Source organism: Ochotona princeps, chromosome 1 (genome assembly GCF_030435755.1).
Source record: "Ochotona princeps isolate mOchPri1 chromosome 1, mOchPri1.hap1, whole genome shotgun sequence".
Taxonomy (NCBI): Eukaryota; Metazoa; Chordata; class Mammalia; order Lagomorpha; family Ochotonidae; genus Ochotona; species Ochotona princeps.
The window spans coordinates 83,171,419-83,191,015 of NC_080832.1; the positions used below are offsets into that span (position 1 = coordinate 83,171,419).

Below are 19,597 nucleotides of genomic sequence, written 5' to 3' on the forward strand. Positions count from 1 at the left end.
GAATAAGATAAAGGAAGTATTATATATGTATATATATATAAAGAAGTATTATATATATATGTATATATAGCACTAAGTGTTCCAATATTCTTTGACACAGTAGGGCACAAATTCCAATGACTAATTTTTTGGCAAAGGAGGGGTAATTTATGCTTTCCAGGAAAACTATGTGTTGTTTACAGTAGCCCTCCAAGATGACTTGATAATGATATTACGGGGCTTTTCACTTTTTATCTTCTTAGATCTGTTTCACAACTCTGCAAGGTACAGATTAACTAGCAGCAATGCAAAATAATCATGGTGTCCAGACATATAAATAAATTACATCTGAAGGAGATTCAGCTGACTTTTCTCCCACGCTATGGACAAAGACAGTTTTCTTTTTCCTTCATTTCAATATTCCTGAATGTGTGTATTTTCACATAACGTCATTTTGTAAATTAATGTTTTTACTGAGACCACCTGCAGGAACCACTCATTATATTCAAAGGAAACATTTCACAACACTCAATAAATAAAAATATATTTTTATACTTACTGTTCCCCACCAGAGAGCATCTGCATATGTAGAAAATTCTTTGTTGGCATCCTTTTCCACCAGATAGACAAGGAAAGATGAAAAAATAAGAACCAAAAATCCTATGTACCAAGCTGTGATTAGTTCCTAGACATAAAAAAATGAAATATATTTAGAGATGAAAAAAATCTTTAAAAAAAATAAAAAACTTAGAAAAATGAAAAACAAGTTTATGCATGATTTCATTCACTTTAATATTTCTTAGATCTTTATGGTAGTTTTAAAAATAATATTATACATTGTGAGCCCAAGGTGGTACATCCAACTTTTGTAATGATTAAAGTTGACTTCTGACAGGTTAACCAAATATTGCAGCAAACAATAATCAAGTTTCAAAATTTTGTTCTAAAACTAAAAAAGCCAATTTTTACCTTACTGTGAGCATAAACCACTGAGCCTAATAATTTCCAAGTGCCTCCCCTTCGGTCCATGCGCACCATACGGAGGATCTGCAGGAAACGGAGACTTCTCAGTGCGGATGTGGCAAAAATATTTCCCTGAGTTTTTGCAGAAACAACTGCTATTGAAGCAATAAGAACAATGGTATCTGAAAGAAACAAATTGAAACAGCCATAAATAGCACGGCTAGAAATTTTTGCTTCTCAAAACAGTATTTCCAACAGGCTCACGTTGACACAACAGATATTGAGCCCCAGTCTTGATTAGCATTCCGTAGGCTTTGTGATGACCAGAGAATGAAGAGACAGAAACCCGGACCCATTTCTTCACCACTCTGTGCTTTGCACTCTGCCATTCTGAATCACAGAGTATTCAGTCTTCAACAAACTGGACAATAGCCTTCTAAAAGTTCAGTGTTCCAGGGAACCTTGGGACTGTGGGACAGCTTTCCACAACAACCTTTTACCTCATTGGCCTGCCTGTCAGTGAAGAGGAGCCATTTTCTCTGCCTCTAACACCGTGGCCTCCCGGGAGATGTCAGAGACGCACCCAAGACTATCCAACCATAAAAGTCTGTTATCTATGCCAAATGTTATTTATGCCAAATGTCCGCAATATGGAGTCTACAATTTTTCATAACACTTAATAAAGTTACCAATTAATTTGAATATTGCACATTATTGGTACAGAGTAGACTTTCTACCTATCTGTCAAATACTTGTGAATTTGGTGTACAGATTAAATAGCATTAATTTGTTACAATGAAGTATCTAATTACAGACAGCTTATTGTAAGGGATCAGATATTTCATATTTGACATGTTGACAGTGGCTAAGAAAATCTGCTTTTTTGTAAGAAAAGCAAACAAAGAGTAGCTCATGAGAGCAGAGGAAAGATAAAACCAGACCCCATTCCCTGAGAGTAACACCTGAGCGATGCAAAGACGGTTTTGAAGCAAAAGAAGTGAAGTGAAATGAATGGCTTCTTGCAGTAATTTTAAAAAAATGTATTTCTGTATTGGAAAGTCAGATATACAGAGAAGAAGAGAGACAGAGAGGAAGCTCTTTCATCTGCCGATACATTCCCCAAACATCCAGCACTGAAATGATCTGAAGTCAGGAGCCCAGAATGTTTTCAGTCTCCCACATGGGTGCAGGGTCCCAAGGCTTTGGGCTGTCCTCGACTGCTTTTTCAGGCCACAAGCAGGGAGCTGGATGGGAAGCAGGGCTGCTGGGATTAGAACCAGAATCCACATGGGATTCCGACACAAACAAGGTGAGGTCTTTAGCCACTAGACTACTGCACTGGGCCCATCTTACAGCAATTTTAATAAAAGTGACATTTCCTACGTTGCGTTTTGGTTCTTGCAAGTAGGAGAATATGGACACACAAAAATGAGGACATATTGTGGTCTCCCCCTTCCTTCTTCCTTCCCAACTCCTTTGGCAAAGCAACTTCTTTGATCCATGACAGTTCTCTGAACAGGAATCAGGGAAAAATTGCCATTTTTGTTGGAAAACAAGTGGTGGTTACTAATGATAATAACCGTGTAGTTTGTATATGGATTTTGTGTTCCTTTCTTCTTAGTAAGATAACAGCTTCTTAGAGAAATAAGGATGACTTAGGTCATTCATTTAAATGACAGGAAGAGTATTTTGAGAGGTCGTCTCTCTGAAAAATGGATCAACTTCATGAATTCCTACAGCATACTAAACATGTTAGGAAATAAACATGGCATGAATACTTAATGCTTCTTCAGTGAAACAGGTAAGTGAATATGTGCTTACTTAGAATATGAATGCCTAATTATTTGGGTGATATTTCAGCATCAATTTCTTAACCAAGAAATCTGATTCTGTTAGTTGCATGATCTTAAACTCTGAAATTTTTTTGTTTAAGTTTTTGTTTTCTAGGTCAAGACACTGTTAATTTAAAAAAAAATTTTTTTTTATTGTATTGTTGTTCTTTACATAGTTAATTGCGGTTAAAAAAAAAAAGTTCAGGGGGTATAGGGAAGTGGGTAATACTATTATGTCCATATTGTTTCCATCATGTATCTGAGGTAAAGGGGGATATTGAGGGAGAAGCCCCACCCGGTTTCCTGCCCACCCCAAGTCCCCGATGTGGGGCATGCTCTGAGATATTTGCTCAAGTGGTTTTAATAGTTCTCCAGTTATGAATCGCTGCCAGTTTCGCTTGATGAGGTCGTCCACTGATTGATATGGTCCATGATAAAGTCTCCGTTTGCCCCATATTTTGCTGCCAACATATAGCTGATATGAATGATTGACCTGTTCTGTCTTCTGTCCTTTCCTGGTTAGAGTTCTGAGTCCAGCAGTTCGATTGGGGAGAGCTCCAAAGAAACCCTGAGGTGTTCCCAGACCAGATTCTTGTATGTTCTAGCAAGCACAGGGCCCGGCACAGTCCATCACCCTGATCAGCTGGTGGTTGCAATTGCTGGGTTGGTTCTGTTTTCAGTCCCGAGTTGCACTGGAACCAATGGGTGTTGCAGTCTAGTCTGGTTCTGCCCAGCACATACTCGGCCCTTACATCAACCAGTGGGAGCTGCAGCCTAGTCGGGGTGACCCACAATAACCCCCACCAGGCCCACCCCCTACCCTGGTTTGCCAGTATGTGTAGCAGTAGACCAGTAAGGACACTGTTAATTTATGACATAAATAACACAAAGTTACAAAAAAAGTTTGACATTGCCTTCTTGCAAACAAAGAGATGGTAATTATATGGTCCTGCTAGATCTATAGTTGCTTTTATTTATTTGAATCTTGCCTCCTCCAAAGTGTACAAAAAAAGAGATGAAATATCTCATTTATTACATTAAAATATTTGAAACAGTAAACAAGTAAATGTCCAGGAAGGGTGCAAAAATACAGCAATTAACACTTAACTACTATTCGTATAATTTTCTTTATATCTATTTTTAATATTTATTTATTTATTTTGGAAACATTACCTCACTTGAGCCTTATGAAAGTATTTTAAAGGTCCCACTTTACAAATGAAGAAAGTGAGATGCAAAAATTATATACTGTACAATTATTTGAAAAAATAATCCCTGTTAAATCACATTATAAAAGTACATTATAAAGTTAATTCATTGGAGAAAACTTGGAGAAAATAAAAAGAATGCAGATAATTTTAAAAATTGTTCACATGGTGAACCATAATCTAAATGTCTGAAGCCACAAAATATGCAAAAGTAACCACAAATTTGATTTAATATCCTCCTTGTAATTCAGATCAGAAGAGAAAGTCAGAGTTCAGCAAAATGAAATCACAGATGAGCAACCAAATGGCAAAAAGTGAACGCTATCACAAAAATGTTTCTGGTTTGGTCCCAGTCATCATCTGGAATTTTGCTGTCAGTACAACCAAGGATATTTCTAAGGTAAGTATTTAGAAGTTACGAGCATTATTTATTTCTATTTTTAATGTATATATTTATTACTTTATTAATGTTGTTTCCATAGGGTTATATTATGGTTATGTTCATGTTCAACAATGTAACTCAAGTGCCTAGGATGATACAGGAACATGAATTTATAACATTAATTTTGATTAGGCCCAGTGTGACAGCTTCATGGCTAAACCATCACCTTGCATGCCTGCCATCCAATGTGGATGGGGTTCATCTCCTAGCGGCTCCTCTTCCTGGTCAGCTCCCTGCTTGTGGGAAAGTAGTAGAGGATAGCCTAATTTGCCTTGGGACCCTGCATGCACGTGGGCAACCTGCAAGAAGTTCCTGACTTCTGGTTTTGGATCAGCTCAGCTTTGGCCATTGCTTTACTTGGGGAGTGAACCAGTGGATGGAAGATCTGCCTTTCCAATAAAATAAATAAATCTTAAAAAATAAACTTTGATTAATAAAAACCCAAAACTTTGTTATTTTGCCATACTGATGATTTAATAATTGGAATAGTAATCTGAACTAGTTTTGTTAACCAAAGGACCAATTCAATACTCAGCAATTTTAGTGCAATATACCAGTTGTAGCTAATACCCACTAAAGTTTACAAAAAATTGACCTCTTGAGATTTAGAATATAAACCTATGGATTGAATTGGGAGGTAGCTTAAGCTGTCACACTCACCTAAAATACTTTTTGACATATAAGTACCTGCATTTGGTTGAGTTATCTACATTTTAATACAATCCCCAAAGTTCATTGGCTTCACAATCATTTGTTTATCCACTAATGTTTAGGCACACAGTGTTAAGCATTATATTGACACTTGTATTGAAAATTCACTTTCATTTTATCCATTTGCCCATTTTGTATTACATTATCACAGTGTTAAATGTTCTGTACTTATCACTGGTTGTTAATAGAGACAGTTTTTCTTTGCTCCTAGGAATCAATTTGGCAATGTTTGGAACATATTTGGTTGTTCTAAGAGGGGAGGGCGTTGATTAATACAGGCAAGGGTTGCTGTAAACTTCTTACAGTTGCCAGGACAACACTCAGAACAAAGAAGAATAGCTCATCTCCAAATGTCCACAGCGCTAATAGGAGGAACATTCATGTACATGATCTTATTTGATCCCTTAAAGAATCCTGAGCATAGATAGCATTCTAACCACCTCCTTCTTACAGACGAAGAAATTGGACATGTATTCACTAAATAACTAGTGCTCAACATCAATAAACCACTGAATTGGCTATTCCTTCACTTCAAAGTTAGGCTTCAAGAGTTAGAGTAAACTACTCTTTAAATAATGAAAATGCAGGGTGGGATAGAAGTGGCAACAGGGAGAGAAAAGTTTGGGAAAGCAGGTGGATTACAAATCAAGAATAAATTGCTACTTCATAAAGCATTCAGGGAACAGCAAAGTTACAATGAAGATAATGCAGAAAATGAAATGATACTAAGAACAGATGGTATTTTTATGGTTACATCAAAGAAAATGAGACTAGAGAAAGAAATAGAACTGCTAATAAAGAAGGAGGAGAACCAAATTGCATGAAATCTCAGCTTTTAAAATATACCTGTCCCAAAGGAAACAAATGTAAGTTGGGAAGTAATGAAAAAATATGTGCATTATTGATTATACACAGCCAAGGAGAAATGTGAAATATAGACTTTTAAGGGTTTAGGAAATAGGCTCATAAATTTACTGATTCAATTAGAATGATTTGTAGATGAATTTTTGAGATTTGAGGAGACTGCATAACTGAATAAAACAAATCTTGTAATGATATTGAAGACATACAAAGACTGAGAAAAACCTTTTTAGACACTAGTGGAACTTTGCTTGAGTATTATTTAGTCAACAAAATCATTATTAACCAATCACCCTAGATCCTATCAGAAAGAGTTTAATCATTGAAGCACGAAAAGCCTTTACCACAAGGTATGTTTATATGTGTACATCTGAAGCTGTATGGTTCTGTTTCATTGCTACAATTACAGCCACATAATGCATCTAATAGAAGATATCACTTGGCTCAATTTAAAACCATAATGAAGATAATTAAATCAAACAGATTCAACAAAGCACAGCTGAATACTTGCATATATATATATATATATATATATATATAAATACTTATTTATTTTTATTGGAAAGTCAGATACACAGAGAGGAGGAGAGAAAGAGAAAGATCTTCCATCAGCTGATTCACTCTCCAAGTGGCTGCAACGGCCGTTGTTGAGCAATCCAAAGCCAGTAGCCAGGAGCTTCTTTCCCGGTCTCCACGTAGGTGCAGAGTCCCAAGGATTTGGACTATCCTTGACTGCTTTCCCAGGCCACAGACAGGGAGCAGGATGGGAAGCAGAGCTGCTGGGACTTGAACGGGCGCCCATATGGGATCCCGGAACATGCAAGGTTAGGACTTTAGCCACTAAGTTACCATGCTGGGCCCTCATTTTTCTACTTTTTTTTTTTTTAGTGTTTTCATAATCATTTCTTTTTTTTAACTTATTTTTTTTCTTTTTTTATTTTATTGTATTGTTGACAATCTTTGCATAGTTAACTGCGGTTAAAAAAAAGGTTCAGGGGGTATAGGGAAGTGGGTAATACTATTATGTCTATATTGTTTCCATCATGTATCTGAGGTAAAGGGGGATATTGAGGGAGAAGCCCCACCCGGTATCCCGCCCACCCCAAGTCCCCGATGTGGGGCATGCTCTGAGATATTTGCTCAAGTGGTTTTAATAGTTCTCCAGTTATGAATCGCTGCCAGTTTCGCTTGATGAGGTCGTCCACTGATTGATATGGTCCATGATAAAGTCTCCGTTTGCCCCATATTTTGCTGCCAACATATAGCTGATATGAATGATTGACCTGTTCTGTCTTCTGTCCTTTCCTGGTTAGAGTTCTGAGTCCAGCAGTTCGATTGGGGAGAGCTCCAAAGAAACCCTGAGGTGTTCCCAGACCAGATTCTTGTATGTTCTAGCAAGCACAGGGCCCGGCACAGTCCATCACCCTGATCAGCTGGTGGTTGCAATTGCTGGGTTGGTTCTGTTTTCAGTCCCGAGTTGCACTGGAACCAATGGGTGTTGCAGTCTAGTCTGGTTCTGCCCAGCACATACTCGGCCCTTACATCAACCAGTGGGAGCTGCAGCCTAGTCGGGGTGACCCACAATAACCCCCACCAGGCCCACCCCCTAACCTGGTTTGCCAGTATGTGTAGCAGTAGACCAGTCTGTCCCCCATCCCATTTGGCTCTGGCACTTGTCAATGGATATTAAAGCTTAGTTCCATCTAACCAACTCAACCATCCAGCCCTCACGGATATTGTTGAGTGCCTCTCTGTCTAGCCACCCCAGCCCCTGTCCCAGTTTTCATCCCCTGCCGCGGGACTAGTGACCCAAGAAGGGGGAACCCACTTTTTCCCTCCCAGGTCTCTCTCAGTCCCGGTTTATGCACTCTTTAGGTGGTTCTGTGATTTGACTTGACAGAATTAGTCCCCAGTGCCAGCTTCTGCCAGCTGATGCTGCGGCCAAGCCCAAACATCCCTCATCCACTCTAATTTATGCTTGCACCCACAGGAATAATCAGTCCAGCCTCGCTTTTCCCTGATCTAGTCCACATGCAGCGCACAGGTGTTGTAGCCTTGCTTAGTCGGGTCTGTCTCTATCCCAGCCCACGCTCTCCAGTGGGAGTAGCTGTCCAGCGAGGGGACCAGCCCCTTAATCCCCCTGCCAGCTCTGCCCCTCCCTTCCTGGATCTCACGTGTGCTGGTTGGGTGCTGCAGTCAAATCCAGTACAGGCAACCTCACCCTGGCATTCCATAATGTGTACTGGTTTTGTCGCAACCAAACCCGGCTCAACCCACACTCTGTTCTGGTGTTCGGATTTGCCAGTGGATGACATGAACTGATTCAGCCTGGTCTGCCCCTGACCCATGCCGAATGTGTGCCAGTGGGAAACTTTCCATGGCCTATTCTGCTGTTTCCTATCATGCTTCTTTTGCTTACCTGCAGGGACTGTGTCCTGCCAGAGGAGTTGCCCAGGCTCCTCCATCAGAACCCCTCCCAATGCCAGATTTTGCGCATACCAGGGGGGTCCTTGAACCAACCCTACTCAGTTCACCTCCTGTCGTAGCAGGAACAGTGGCTTTTCCTGGCTGGCTTTCACCCCATTCTGGTTCTTGTTGTTGGATGTTTCAGCCCAGCCATGGCTCGTCCATACCCACATAGAGCTCACACATGGCTCAGTAGGGGGTTGAGACCCAGCCTAGTCAGTCCCACATCTACCCTGGTTCTCCATGACACCAGATGGTGTTGGGGTCTGAACTGGCCTGGTGCATCCAATCCCAGCCCACACTAGTGCCTCAGGTGACTGCAATTGTTTCCTAGATAGAACGCAGCCCCCATTCCAGCACATGCAACCCTTGGTGGGAATCTCAACCCTGTTAGGGTGTCCGTCTAGGGGAACTTGTATTTCCGCAGGGTTGGGCCCACACAACCCCATAGAGTCTACCCCCAGACCAAGTTCTCTTGCGTGCTGGATACAGTCTTGACCCTGACAAATGTGACCACTCCACCACTCCACCAAACAGTTGGGTAATGCTACCCATCACTGCCAAAGAGGCCCTCATCCATAGTATTGGTGTGGGCTGGTGTGTGACGATCAGTGATGTTCTAGGCAAACAGGCCATTTCTGTATTCCGAATTGGGTTGGTGTATCTGACTAACCGTAATTGTCTCCTGTGTACTTCCCTCCAAACCACCAGGTCTCAGTCCCCACGCGTGCCTAAAACTTCCATGACCCTGTCACTGGGAATCACCCAAGATTCACTACTCACCTACACTAAAATTGGACTTAGTCATGGATATCCCCAGGCAGCAAACATATCTTAAAAAACCCCAGAGCAGGCCGCCGGGCGGCCAGCAGGCAAAGTCCGACCCGGCAGGGGCACCCCCCACAGCCGCCACACTGTAAGGAGCGGCACTTGCCCCCAAACCCAAGGCCCGAACCCCTCCCAAACTCACCTAGCTGCAAGATATTAGCAGCTGGGCGGAGTTAGGAATTTTAACCCAGTTCCCAAGTTCCCTCATGGCACACTTACCCTGAGGAAAGAGCTCTCTTGGGTCCTGGGTGAGGCTGAGGACTTGTTCACTGCCTTGCGGCAGTGTTTTTGACGTGAGCCCCCAGCATTGGGTCCGACCCGGCAGGGGCACCCCCCACAGCTGCCACACTGTGAGGAGCAGCACTTGCCCCCAAACCCAAGGCCCGAACCTCATTTTTCTACTTTTAAAATTTTATTCTGACACATAAAAATTGCACTTATTTATGGGACACCATGTGATGTCTCAGTACATTTAAAAAAAGTGCAATGTTTGAGTCTGGGTAAACGTTAAGTATTTTCTCAAACATTTATGATTTCTTTAAAGTAAAATGTTGAAATCAATTTATTATATCTTTTCTTTAAAAAAGAATATATATAAGTATATATTATACATGTTACATATTATCTATAACAAAGAATATATAGCACATTATTATCAATAATTACTCTATTGTGAAATAGAATATCAGAACCCCTTTTTATTTGCTAAATATAACTTGGTAACCATTAACCACCATTTCCCCAAACCTTCCTCGTCTATGTTCTTCTAACCTCTGTCAAATACCATTATACTCTTCACTTCTATAGGAACAATTTTGGAATTTACATGTGAGTGAGATCATGAGATACTTGTGTTTCTGTGTTCAACTTCTCAACATAATGATCTCTAAAGTTCATCAATGTTACAAATGACAAGATTTCTTTCTTTTTATGACTGGGTTACATTCTATTGTTAATATGTACCATATTTTCTTTAGCACTGCAACATGGAATTGCAAATGTCTTCTTTGACAGATTTGATTTCTTTTGGTTATATATCAAGTAGTGGGATTGTTAAACATATCAGAATTCTAGTTTTAACTTCTGAAGAGTAACCATAATGGCTTCTACATAGCTGTGCTAATTTTCATTCCCAACAGTAGTGTGTAAGGGCTTGCTTGTCTTTACATCCTGGGCACAATTGCTACTATTTATCTTGTTACTTGTTATTGACAATAGACAATCCAGATGGAGTGAGGTTGTACTCTACTGTGGTTTCAATTTATATTTCAATGATGATTAGTGATGCTGAACATTTTTCCATGTGCCTTTTGGCTATTTTATGTCTGTCATCGAAATGTGTCTGTTTACATCTATTGCCCAATTTTGAAAGTTGGGGAAAGGATTGTAAACTAGCAGCTGTATGGACAGGTGCATTCTCTAGAAGTAAACAACAAAGATGGTACATCTTGACTCCTAGAAACTATTTAGAGATGTTAGGCTTTCAATTTTGTAATGATTTGTGATAGATATCAAAATGTCCCTCAAATAATGGGATCAACTGTCATTAAAATATTATGAGAATATTTCTTCACTTATTAAAACTGTTACCAAAAGTAGAATTGTGACAGCTAAAATTTACTGTTTCATATAAGAAAAATGCAGTTCTAAGCATTTTTATGTATTACCTGGGGTATTACAGTCTTTCATCTTTGTTATTACAATGCATAAAAATCACTCCATCTTTATTTTCACTGTGTCTTTTTTTAGAAAGATTTATTTTTAATATTTTATTGAAAAATCATCTATGTAGAGAGGAGAAACAGAGAGGAAGATCTTTCGTCTGTTGATTCACTCCCAAAGTGGCCACAGTAGCTGGAGCTGCGCCCATCCAAAGCCAGGACCCCGGAGCCAGAGGTCTCCCAAGTGGGTGCAGAGTGCCAAGGCTTTGGGCCATCCTCAACTGCTTTCCCAGCCCACAAACAGAGAGCTGGATGGGAGGTGGGGCCACAGGGATGGGAACCGGTGTCCATACAGGATCCTGGTGCATGCAAGGTGAGGACTTCAGCTGCTAGGCTACCATGCCGGGCCCTACTGTATCTTTTAAAGATTTAGTTTTATTTATTTGAAAGGCATAGTTACACACACACAGAAGGGGAAAGAAGGGGGAGGGAGGGAGGGAAAGAGAGAGAGAGGGAAAGAGAGAGAGAGGGAGAGAGAGAGAGAGAGAGAGAGAGAGAGAGGGAGAGAGAGACAATACAGAAAGCTCATCTATCTACTAGTTCACTCTTCAAATGACTGTAAAGTTTGGGGATGGGGCAGGTCAAAGCCAGGAGCCTAGAGTTTCTTCTGGGTCTCCTACATTGGTAGTAGGGGTCAAAGCACTTGAGCCATCTTCTGATGTTTCCCAGGGACATAAACAGGGAGCAGGACTGGAGGTGGAGTAGCCAGGTCTAAACTGGCACTCATATAGGATGTCAGCATTGCAGTTGGTAGTGCAATTTGCTATGCATCTTCTTTGTATACATTCCTGGATTCCATATTATTTAGAAATCACAGGATTAAGTTGTCTAGGATGAACTGCCCATAACAACATTATAAAAATACCTTCCCGTATTTTATTTTGGTTTATTTATATGCTTTTCAGAGCATTTCCAGTCACAGTGGTGTTTGTCCAAAGGTAGCTGGCTGTCCATCATGGTTAGATGCTTCTCCTCCAGGGGTAGGAGTCTTTGGGTGGTGTCTGCCTATCCTGGGTCTCCCTGCCTCTGAGTGAGGTGATGTGATTAGTTCTAGCTAATGGAAGGTAAGTGGAAATATGTGCCATGTTCAGGCTAATGGGAAACATACACACCTCATCGTTTTTTGTTATCTGTCAGATGCATGTTAGCACTAAGCATGCCTCAAAAAGCAGCATGAAGACAGCAGTGAGTTTGTCAGCTCGGGTTCCACAATGGCCATGTGGAGCAGAACCTTTACCAGAAACACCAGCAACAGAGAGGACCTGTATTGGACTGATGCACAAGTAAGGAAGAAACTTCATTTTTGTTAAACTGCTGGCATTTGGGGATTTGTGGATTATAATAAAGATCATTATTATAACTTACACAATCTTTACTTTCTACAGAATTGTTTGTTGCTGTGGTGGAGTAGTAAACTGGTATTTCACCCTATAGGATAGACTATTCCCCAATAGAATCTAATTAAATAGGTCATTCAGATGCTTCCATACTGTTGTTGAGAAGTCTTTTTCTAGATCCTATGCTGCTTTATCAACTATCTCTGAATCAAAGTGACACTAGTTATCTGAGTGAGAACTTTCAGTGTCATAGCTGAAAAAAATCTATTTTTTGAGCATATTTAGTTTCCTAGTGTGCCTAAGAATTAATTTATTAATTTAAATAAAATTTTTGATACAGATTTCATGTTAAATTTATAGATTGATATTTCCTTCCATATTGCTTTGCTGAAGCCATATCCACTGAGCCGATTCCACCTCCCATTCTGTAACACCTGCTATTCTCCTATGTACTGTTTCCTCCCTAACACAGGCCTATGAACTTTCTTCTAGCCATTCCTACTGCTTCTGACCTGGTCTTCACTATCTTGTCTTTCCTTTATTTGTACCGTTTTCTATGCTACTGCCATATTAAAACCTAAAGTACGTTTGTGATTAGAAAAATACTTCTGGTACTTAGTGAAGGTTCAAATTCTCCCTGGGATTCACAATTCTAAGTACTCCACGAAATACTGCTGTAGCTCTGCCTGGGAAGCCCTCTTCCTCTCCTCATCTGGTTAACTTCTACTTGATTCTGGATCTCAGCTCAGCCACCAACCCTTCAAGGAAGCCCACTTTCACATAGCCAGAGCCTGGATTTCTGAGATACTCCTGGCATTACACTTTTCACTCTCTATTTTGGTAGCAATCTGTTTACTTGCCTTTTTTTACAGCAGGCCATACAAAACTGATGACATTAAGAGTGCTTGCTTTGTAATCTCAGTGCCTAGCTTGAGTGCCTATAATAATTGTAAATGTTCAAAACTTTTTTTTGGTAGATTATTATCTTGATGAGTTATTTGCTCATAGAAATAAGCAAAGAAATACAACTTGGTAAGTTCAGAGGTATTAGAAATCATATACTCAGTGCTCCTTGATTTAGTTGAGAAACTGAGGCACAAACATGCAAAGGTTTAAAATTCCTTATGTTAAGAACAACTGGGGCCCGACTGTGGTGTAGCTGGTACAGCTGCTGCCTGTGATGATGGAATCCTTTATGGGCTCTGGTTTGAGTCCTGATTGCTCTACTTTGATTCCAGCATCATGTTAATTGCCTGGGAGAAGAGTGGAAGGTGGCCCAAGTTCTTGGGTCTCTGCATCCATGCGGGAGACCTGGAAGAAGTTCCAGGCTCCTGGTTTCACCTGGCTCAGCTGTGGCCATTGCAGCCATTTGGGGAGTGAACCAGTGGATGAAAATGTTCTCTTTCCTCTCTGTAACTCAACTAAATGACTAACTAAATCTAAACAATCCAAAAACCAAGCCCCCAAACCAAACCACACAGACTGAGACATAGAAGGCAAACTTGGAAAAATGTTACAACATACATGATGATTGACAAAAATTAACATATAAAAATAAGGTAAAAATAAAACATAGCAGAAAACACTGGGGAGAAGGCATAAACACAAATTTACCTTTGGAAAAGAATAAAAGCTACCAATGCTATGTGGAAGAAAGTACTCCATTGTTGCTGGTTTTGAAATCTAAGTAGCAATAAGATATCATTTTACTCTATCATGCTGTCAAAATTTAAAGTAATGGCTAGTAGGAGGAAAAAAATTACTTTCATGAAAATTCTCTGTATGGGTAAAGTGGTAATTTTTTGGAGGGTAAAAGTGAGTAACTTGTCAGTAGTTGCCAAAAATATGAACATTATTAGAATTTATTAACTGTCACTTTAATTATAAACATTTATGCTGATGAAAAATTACAGACAAATATTGCCAAAATGTTTGCATCAGCATGCTTATTATAGTATCAATAATAATTGGGTATAATAAAAAAATCAAAATAGTAAAAAAAAAATTGGAAGCAACCTAGACTTACAATAAAAATGGAGTAGTCAAAAACAGCAGAGCGTCTCCTTCCTGGAGTATGGATGTGGTGTGCAACTGCTTGAGTTCTGGTGCTCGGTCTGCCTCTGCTGAGTTACCAGGGTATAGTTACTGAACCTCTCTGTGCCTCCATTTTTTAATAGTTAAAACGCTGATAATATAATTCCTGTGCTACAGGCTATTTTGAGAATTAAATAATACCTGAAAACCTCAGCAACAGACTTGTACATAACATCTTTTAAGTAACAGTAATATTATTATTACTACCTTAGATATTATATAGTCATAAGACATGTTTTAAGAAAATATTAATAAGATAAAATACATCCAATGTGTCATTACTTAAGGATTCTATAGCAGAATATATAGGATCACTCCAGTTTTCACCTAAGAGGATTGTGCTTTATATGTAAAAATAAATGCTGCAACTGCATATACTGACATGTAAACAGCGATTCCTTTAGTTGATGGTATTATTTGTAAAATTTCGCTTATTACTTGCTATAAAGCTTCTGTCTAAATTATCAATGGTAAGCATGTAGTGTGAAAAGGGAGTGCTATTATTTATTTAAAAGGAGATACTTTGATCCAGGGCTGTTAACGTACTGGACAGGCAATTTTTTATTTAGTCAATGTTGGGGAAAGAGTAGCGAAGTGGGGCAACATTTACTGAGACTCTGAGGCCACAGAGGGTGCTCAGTACACAGACTCTATTTCATTGCTTCCCCAAAAGGGCCCTCCAAGAAAGCGTGGAGATGCTGAATGTGGACTCCAGTTGAAACAACTCCACGATTCCTAATTCTGTCATTTCCTAGTTAAGTGACCTCAAGTCTATCAATCTTTTAGATTATGGATTCTTATCTGCAAATAGAGGATAGAATTTTTTTTTTCTCATAGAGCCATACAGAGGATTATATGAGATAATAGCTATGATATCTACAGTCTAGTATGTCTGGCATCATTCTAATTTCTCAATCTAATATATATATATATTAGTGAATACACACACAAGCATACCTTTATAGAGCAGTAAATGGATACCAAGTAAGTTGAAGAATCTTATCCAAGGCCATTTAGCTAATAAATGGAGCCGAGAATCAAGTTCACATTTGTCTGATTCCAGAACACTTACATTTTTTCCTATGCTTCACTTTTGGTAAAATTTGTCTAATAAAAAAAAGGCCAGTATACAATGATGCAGGCTGTTGATAAAGCTTTAAATGTAAAACTCTAAGAAATATAGTATTATTAAGAATAGTGAATGTAACTAGTTAAAAGTGGTTGATTTTAAGTAAAGTTTATATATATATATTTGGAATCTCATGTATGTATGTCATATGCTAGATGTATTGTCAACGGGACATTAAGACAAGGATAAATTGAATTTTTGTGGTTTCCTTTTCATAGGTAGTACAGAATTCTAACTTCCAAAGGAAAAAAAAATATAAAGTATGTAAGTAGAAAGAGCATTAAACTAGTTCTGATTTAATCAATAGCTCTGCAATTAACACACCTTATCAGAGCTGGTTTCCATGAAAAGTGTCAAGTATATTTTCAAAAATGTTTGGTTTCAAAAGAATTTTAAATGGTACATTCTTCATCTTGGTTGCTGGTTGAATGATGGAGCATCAGTGTTTTTGGTAAAAGTTGTTTTTCAAATTAAGTGCTAAGGCAATTAATGCATTCATTAAGCAGTTTTGTTGTTGTTGTTGTATGCCTGCTGTGATTCATGTACTTAACCTAGAGATGGGAATAAATCAGAAAAAAAAATTCTGCCATCATGTTGTTGATGTGCAATTGGAATAGGCTGATATTAAAACAAAAAATTACAGGGTATAACATCAAGTGTGGATAGAAGCTCAGTAGAAACACAAACCAGGATGGAGTCATGTTACAGAGGCACAAGTGATTCCACTTGAACTGGGATGGTGCTGGGCTGGGGGGCTGAGAGCTTCTATTAAAAAATGACATCTGAGATTGGGCCTAATGGAGTAAAGGACTGTCCATGATTTATATCGAAATAGAAACTGTTCCAGGCAAAACATGTAAAAACCTTGAGGGGAATGTTTGGCCAGTCTGTTTCGGGGGAGGTAAGTCAATCAAGTTAACTTGGGTGGAGTGAAGAGATGGAAGAGAGTGTTCCATCCTGCTCCCCATGGCTTTGCTGTTCTTTAAATGTAATGACAGTCACGGAAGTGTATTTGCTAGGGTACAGGGTCAGATTTGTATTTTATAAGATCATTTGGGTTGTCTTTGCTAAACAGATCAGAATGGGGCTAGATGCTAGGATGGAAGCTGGAAGACGAGTGAAGAAGCCACTGCTGTTTTGAACAAAGGGCAATTGCTTCCTGAGAAGTGAAGTGGAGGAGCTCAAACGTGATGGAGTTTGGACAGGTTATGAAAGAAGAGAGATCAGGACTTGCTGAAGGATGACTGTGGAATGTGGAATGAAAAGCAGTCTAAGTTTCAATTAAGTGTTTTAGGGTGAGGAAAAGGGTGCACAAAAGTGCTATTTACTCGGAATGACGGGATGCTTTTAGAGTGAAGAAAAGAAGACCTGCTATTTGAGGGGCAAGATTAATAGTTGGGTTTTAGACCTGTCAATTGTATGATGCTTATTAAACTTCTGGCATAAAAAGAGTGATGCTGGAGTTGGGTGGATAAAAAGGGATACAGAAGTCACTGTATTTTGTTTATTTACAGGACTAATTCTTTTCACTGTCAGTAACCTACTGAAATAAGTGTTTCAAAATGTGATCATAAAGATCTAATTTCATACGTGGGTTACAAACTGAAGGACGTAAGAATGCTGTTTCTGTATTTATAAAACAGGAAATTTGCATTTGTCCCGTGACAGTCATTTGGAATGTGTAGGAGGCAATCACATCTTATTTGAGATACACTATAGTAGCTTGAGTAAATTATCTAGGTGTAATTCCTTTAGTCTTCAGTATACCAAATGGGCAAAACCTCACATGAATTTTCTTTAGATCATTCAGAACATGTTCTAAGCCCATGACCCAGTGGCTTTATATTATATTCTTGTAGACAGAAAGTACATGACAGGCTTTCAGAAGCAGCAGCTTTACACCTTGATGCCTTCAGATCAAGCACCTACTTTCCTTTTTCAAGCATCTATTTGAATACAAAGCAACTGACAAGGCTGTAGTCAGTTTCGATTTCTAAAGAGAGTCCCATACCAGTATTTGACTACAGATCTAAAAAAAGACTTGAATTCCCAGTAATGACTGATCTAAGCTGAAACCCCTGCTGGAAATCCCCTAACATGCTATGATGCAATCCAACATTTAAATATCTCCCTCAAGATCACAACCTGAATGTTTATACACCAACAGCAAATGACGTCACTACAGGTTTAAATTTGCAGAGTAAAAGCATATCCCTTCGAATTCTCCCTTTTTGTAGTTACTCTAAGCAGTTCAGTGTTAGTAACGCTTGGAATCTTGGTAGCCAGTGATATTTAGTAGTGTTTGGATATTTCTCCTTTGGAAACTTCATACTTATTTTCAGGTGAAATGCAGGTTCTGATTAGCTATCATCTACTACCAAACATTTTGAAAGGAATACCTTCAGGAAGCTCTTCGACCGGACTGTGCTACTTGGATTTTGCAATGGAGATGCAACTTGAGCTCAAATGTCACTAAGCAAAGAACATCAATGGATGGGAATACATTCTAAGCATTATCTGAGGAAATAGAGAACTGCCTGGTTTACCTGGCTCTCTTAATCTTTTTCAATAAACAGTTTCCTATTTTAAGAAATAAGAAATGGATACAATTTAGGCACTTGGCTAATCCTAACAGATGAACACTGGGGTGTGAAAATGGACTTCTTCTTCAAGCTATGAAAAGACAGGGCTTTAAGGGAACAAATCTGAGTAAATATAAACCTCAAATAAATACCTGAAACTCATTGTAATTTTAAAAATCTCACTTTTAGATCTATTGTATCTATTCATATTTTCAGCAGGATTATTAATCAGTTAGATCACAGTTATGCATGTAAGTCTCATGTTTATAAAATTCTTGCCCAAATTTCCTCTCAGTGGCAGTAAATGACACTTTTTAAAAAATATAACTTTCTGATTTCACATTTGTGTCTATGTGTTACTGTTTATAAACCCTACAAAATGTATTGCTGTTCTTAGTGTGCATAAAAGGACAGAAATAGTGTCCCAGGAAGGTTGGAACCAGATAATGCAATAAGTTACTTCTAGACAGGATTAAAAGTCATGGTAACTGACTCCCCAAGCTGCAGTTTAGATTGTGAAACATATTGTCTTGTAACAAATCCTAAACTATGAGGAAAATTCTTACTTCGGGCTTTCTTTTCATTATCAATCCCTACTGTCACAAGCTTTTTCAATAAGACATGCTTTGTTTAAAGGAGAAGCAAAAATAAGGTTTATTGAAAACATGTGATGATACAACCTAAAAATCTTTCATAAAGAGATGGGAGATGCCTAACTGAGTTCAATGCCACTCTGGAACAGGATATTTTCCCATTAACTAATATGGAAAAATAACAGGGAAATCTAATTCAAAAATAGTTTCAGATGTGCATATTTTAACATCACATCTAGTAAATACTTCAGTAAAACCACAGAAACTTGATAAGAGACGCGTTCTTAAGTCACAAGATGGCAAATGTCCCAAGGATTAGCTACAGTACTTTGATCTCCAAATTCCAAGTGCAGATTTGGAGTCTGTGGTAGGGGCAAGAATCAAAGAGTGAAAATATTTTGCAAAAGGCAGAAGTAAAAGAAGTTGAAAAAAGGGGCAGTGCAGGAGTAGAGGAGCCTCCTGTCAAAGGGTCTACAGTCACAAGCATGTAAAATAAGCATTTTATAAAAAATTATAATCCCATTAACACGACAAAATTAAACTAGATAAGAGAAGCAAAGCAACTAGATAAGCTCTATGGGCAAAAATACTTCTGAAACCTCCTAATAACTGAGGTGTTGGTGCAGTTTTCACCTCACATTTGCTTGGAGAATGAATACAATTATTTACTTCATGTGATATTGTTACATTGTGTGTGTAAGGGTTGTGATGAGAATGAGTTAAGTTTCTCATGCAAATGTTCACTAGTGTTCAATTTTCTGAGTTAAAAAATATACATATAATCAGTAAAACTTCATTGTGACCAGAAATTTGTAGGACTTGTGTACATAACAGTAGCCAGCTTGGCTGGA

General features: G+C 38.8%; 1 protein-coding gene across 1 annotated transcript in view; it reads right to left on the reverse strand.

Moving 5' to 3' along the window:
- The window catches only part of KCNQ5 (potassium voltage-gated channel subfamily Q member 5), a 558,133-nt gene that overhangs the window by 107,131 nt on the left and 431,405 nt on the right, over nt 1–19,597 (reverse strand). The window contains exons 4-5 of the mRNA XM_004580459.2: nt 949–1,124; nt 539–664 (exon numbers count right to left, since the gene is read on the reverse strand). Of these exons, the coding sequence (XP_004580516.2) occupies nt 539–664; nt 949–1,124 (302 nt within the window). The remainder of the gene's footprint in view (nt 1–538; nt 665–948; nt 1,125–19,597) is intronic.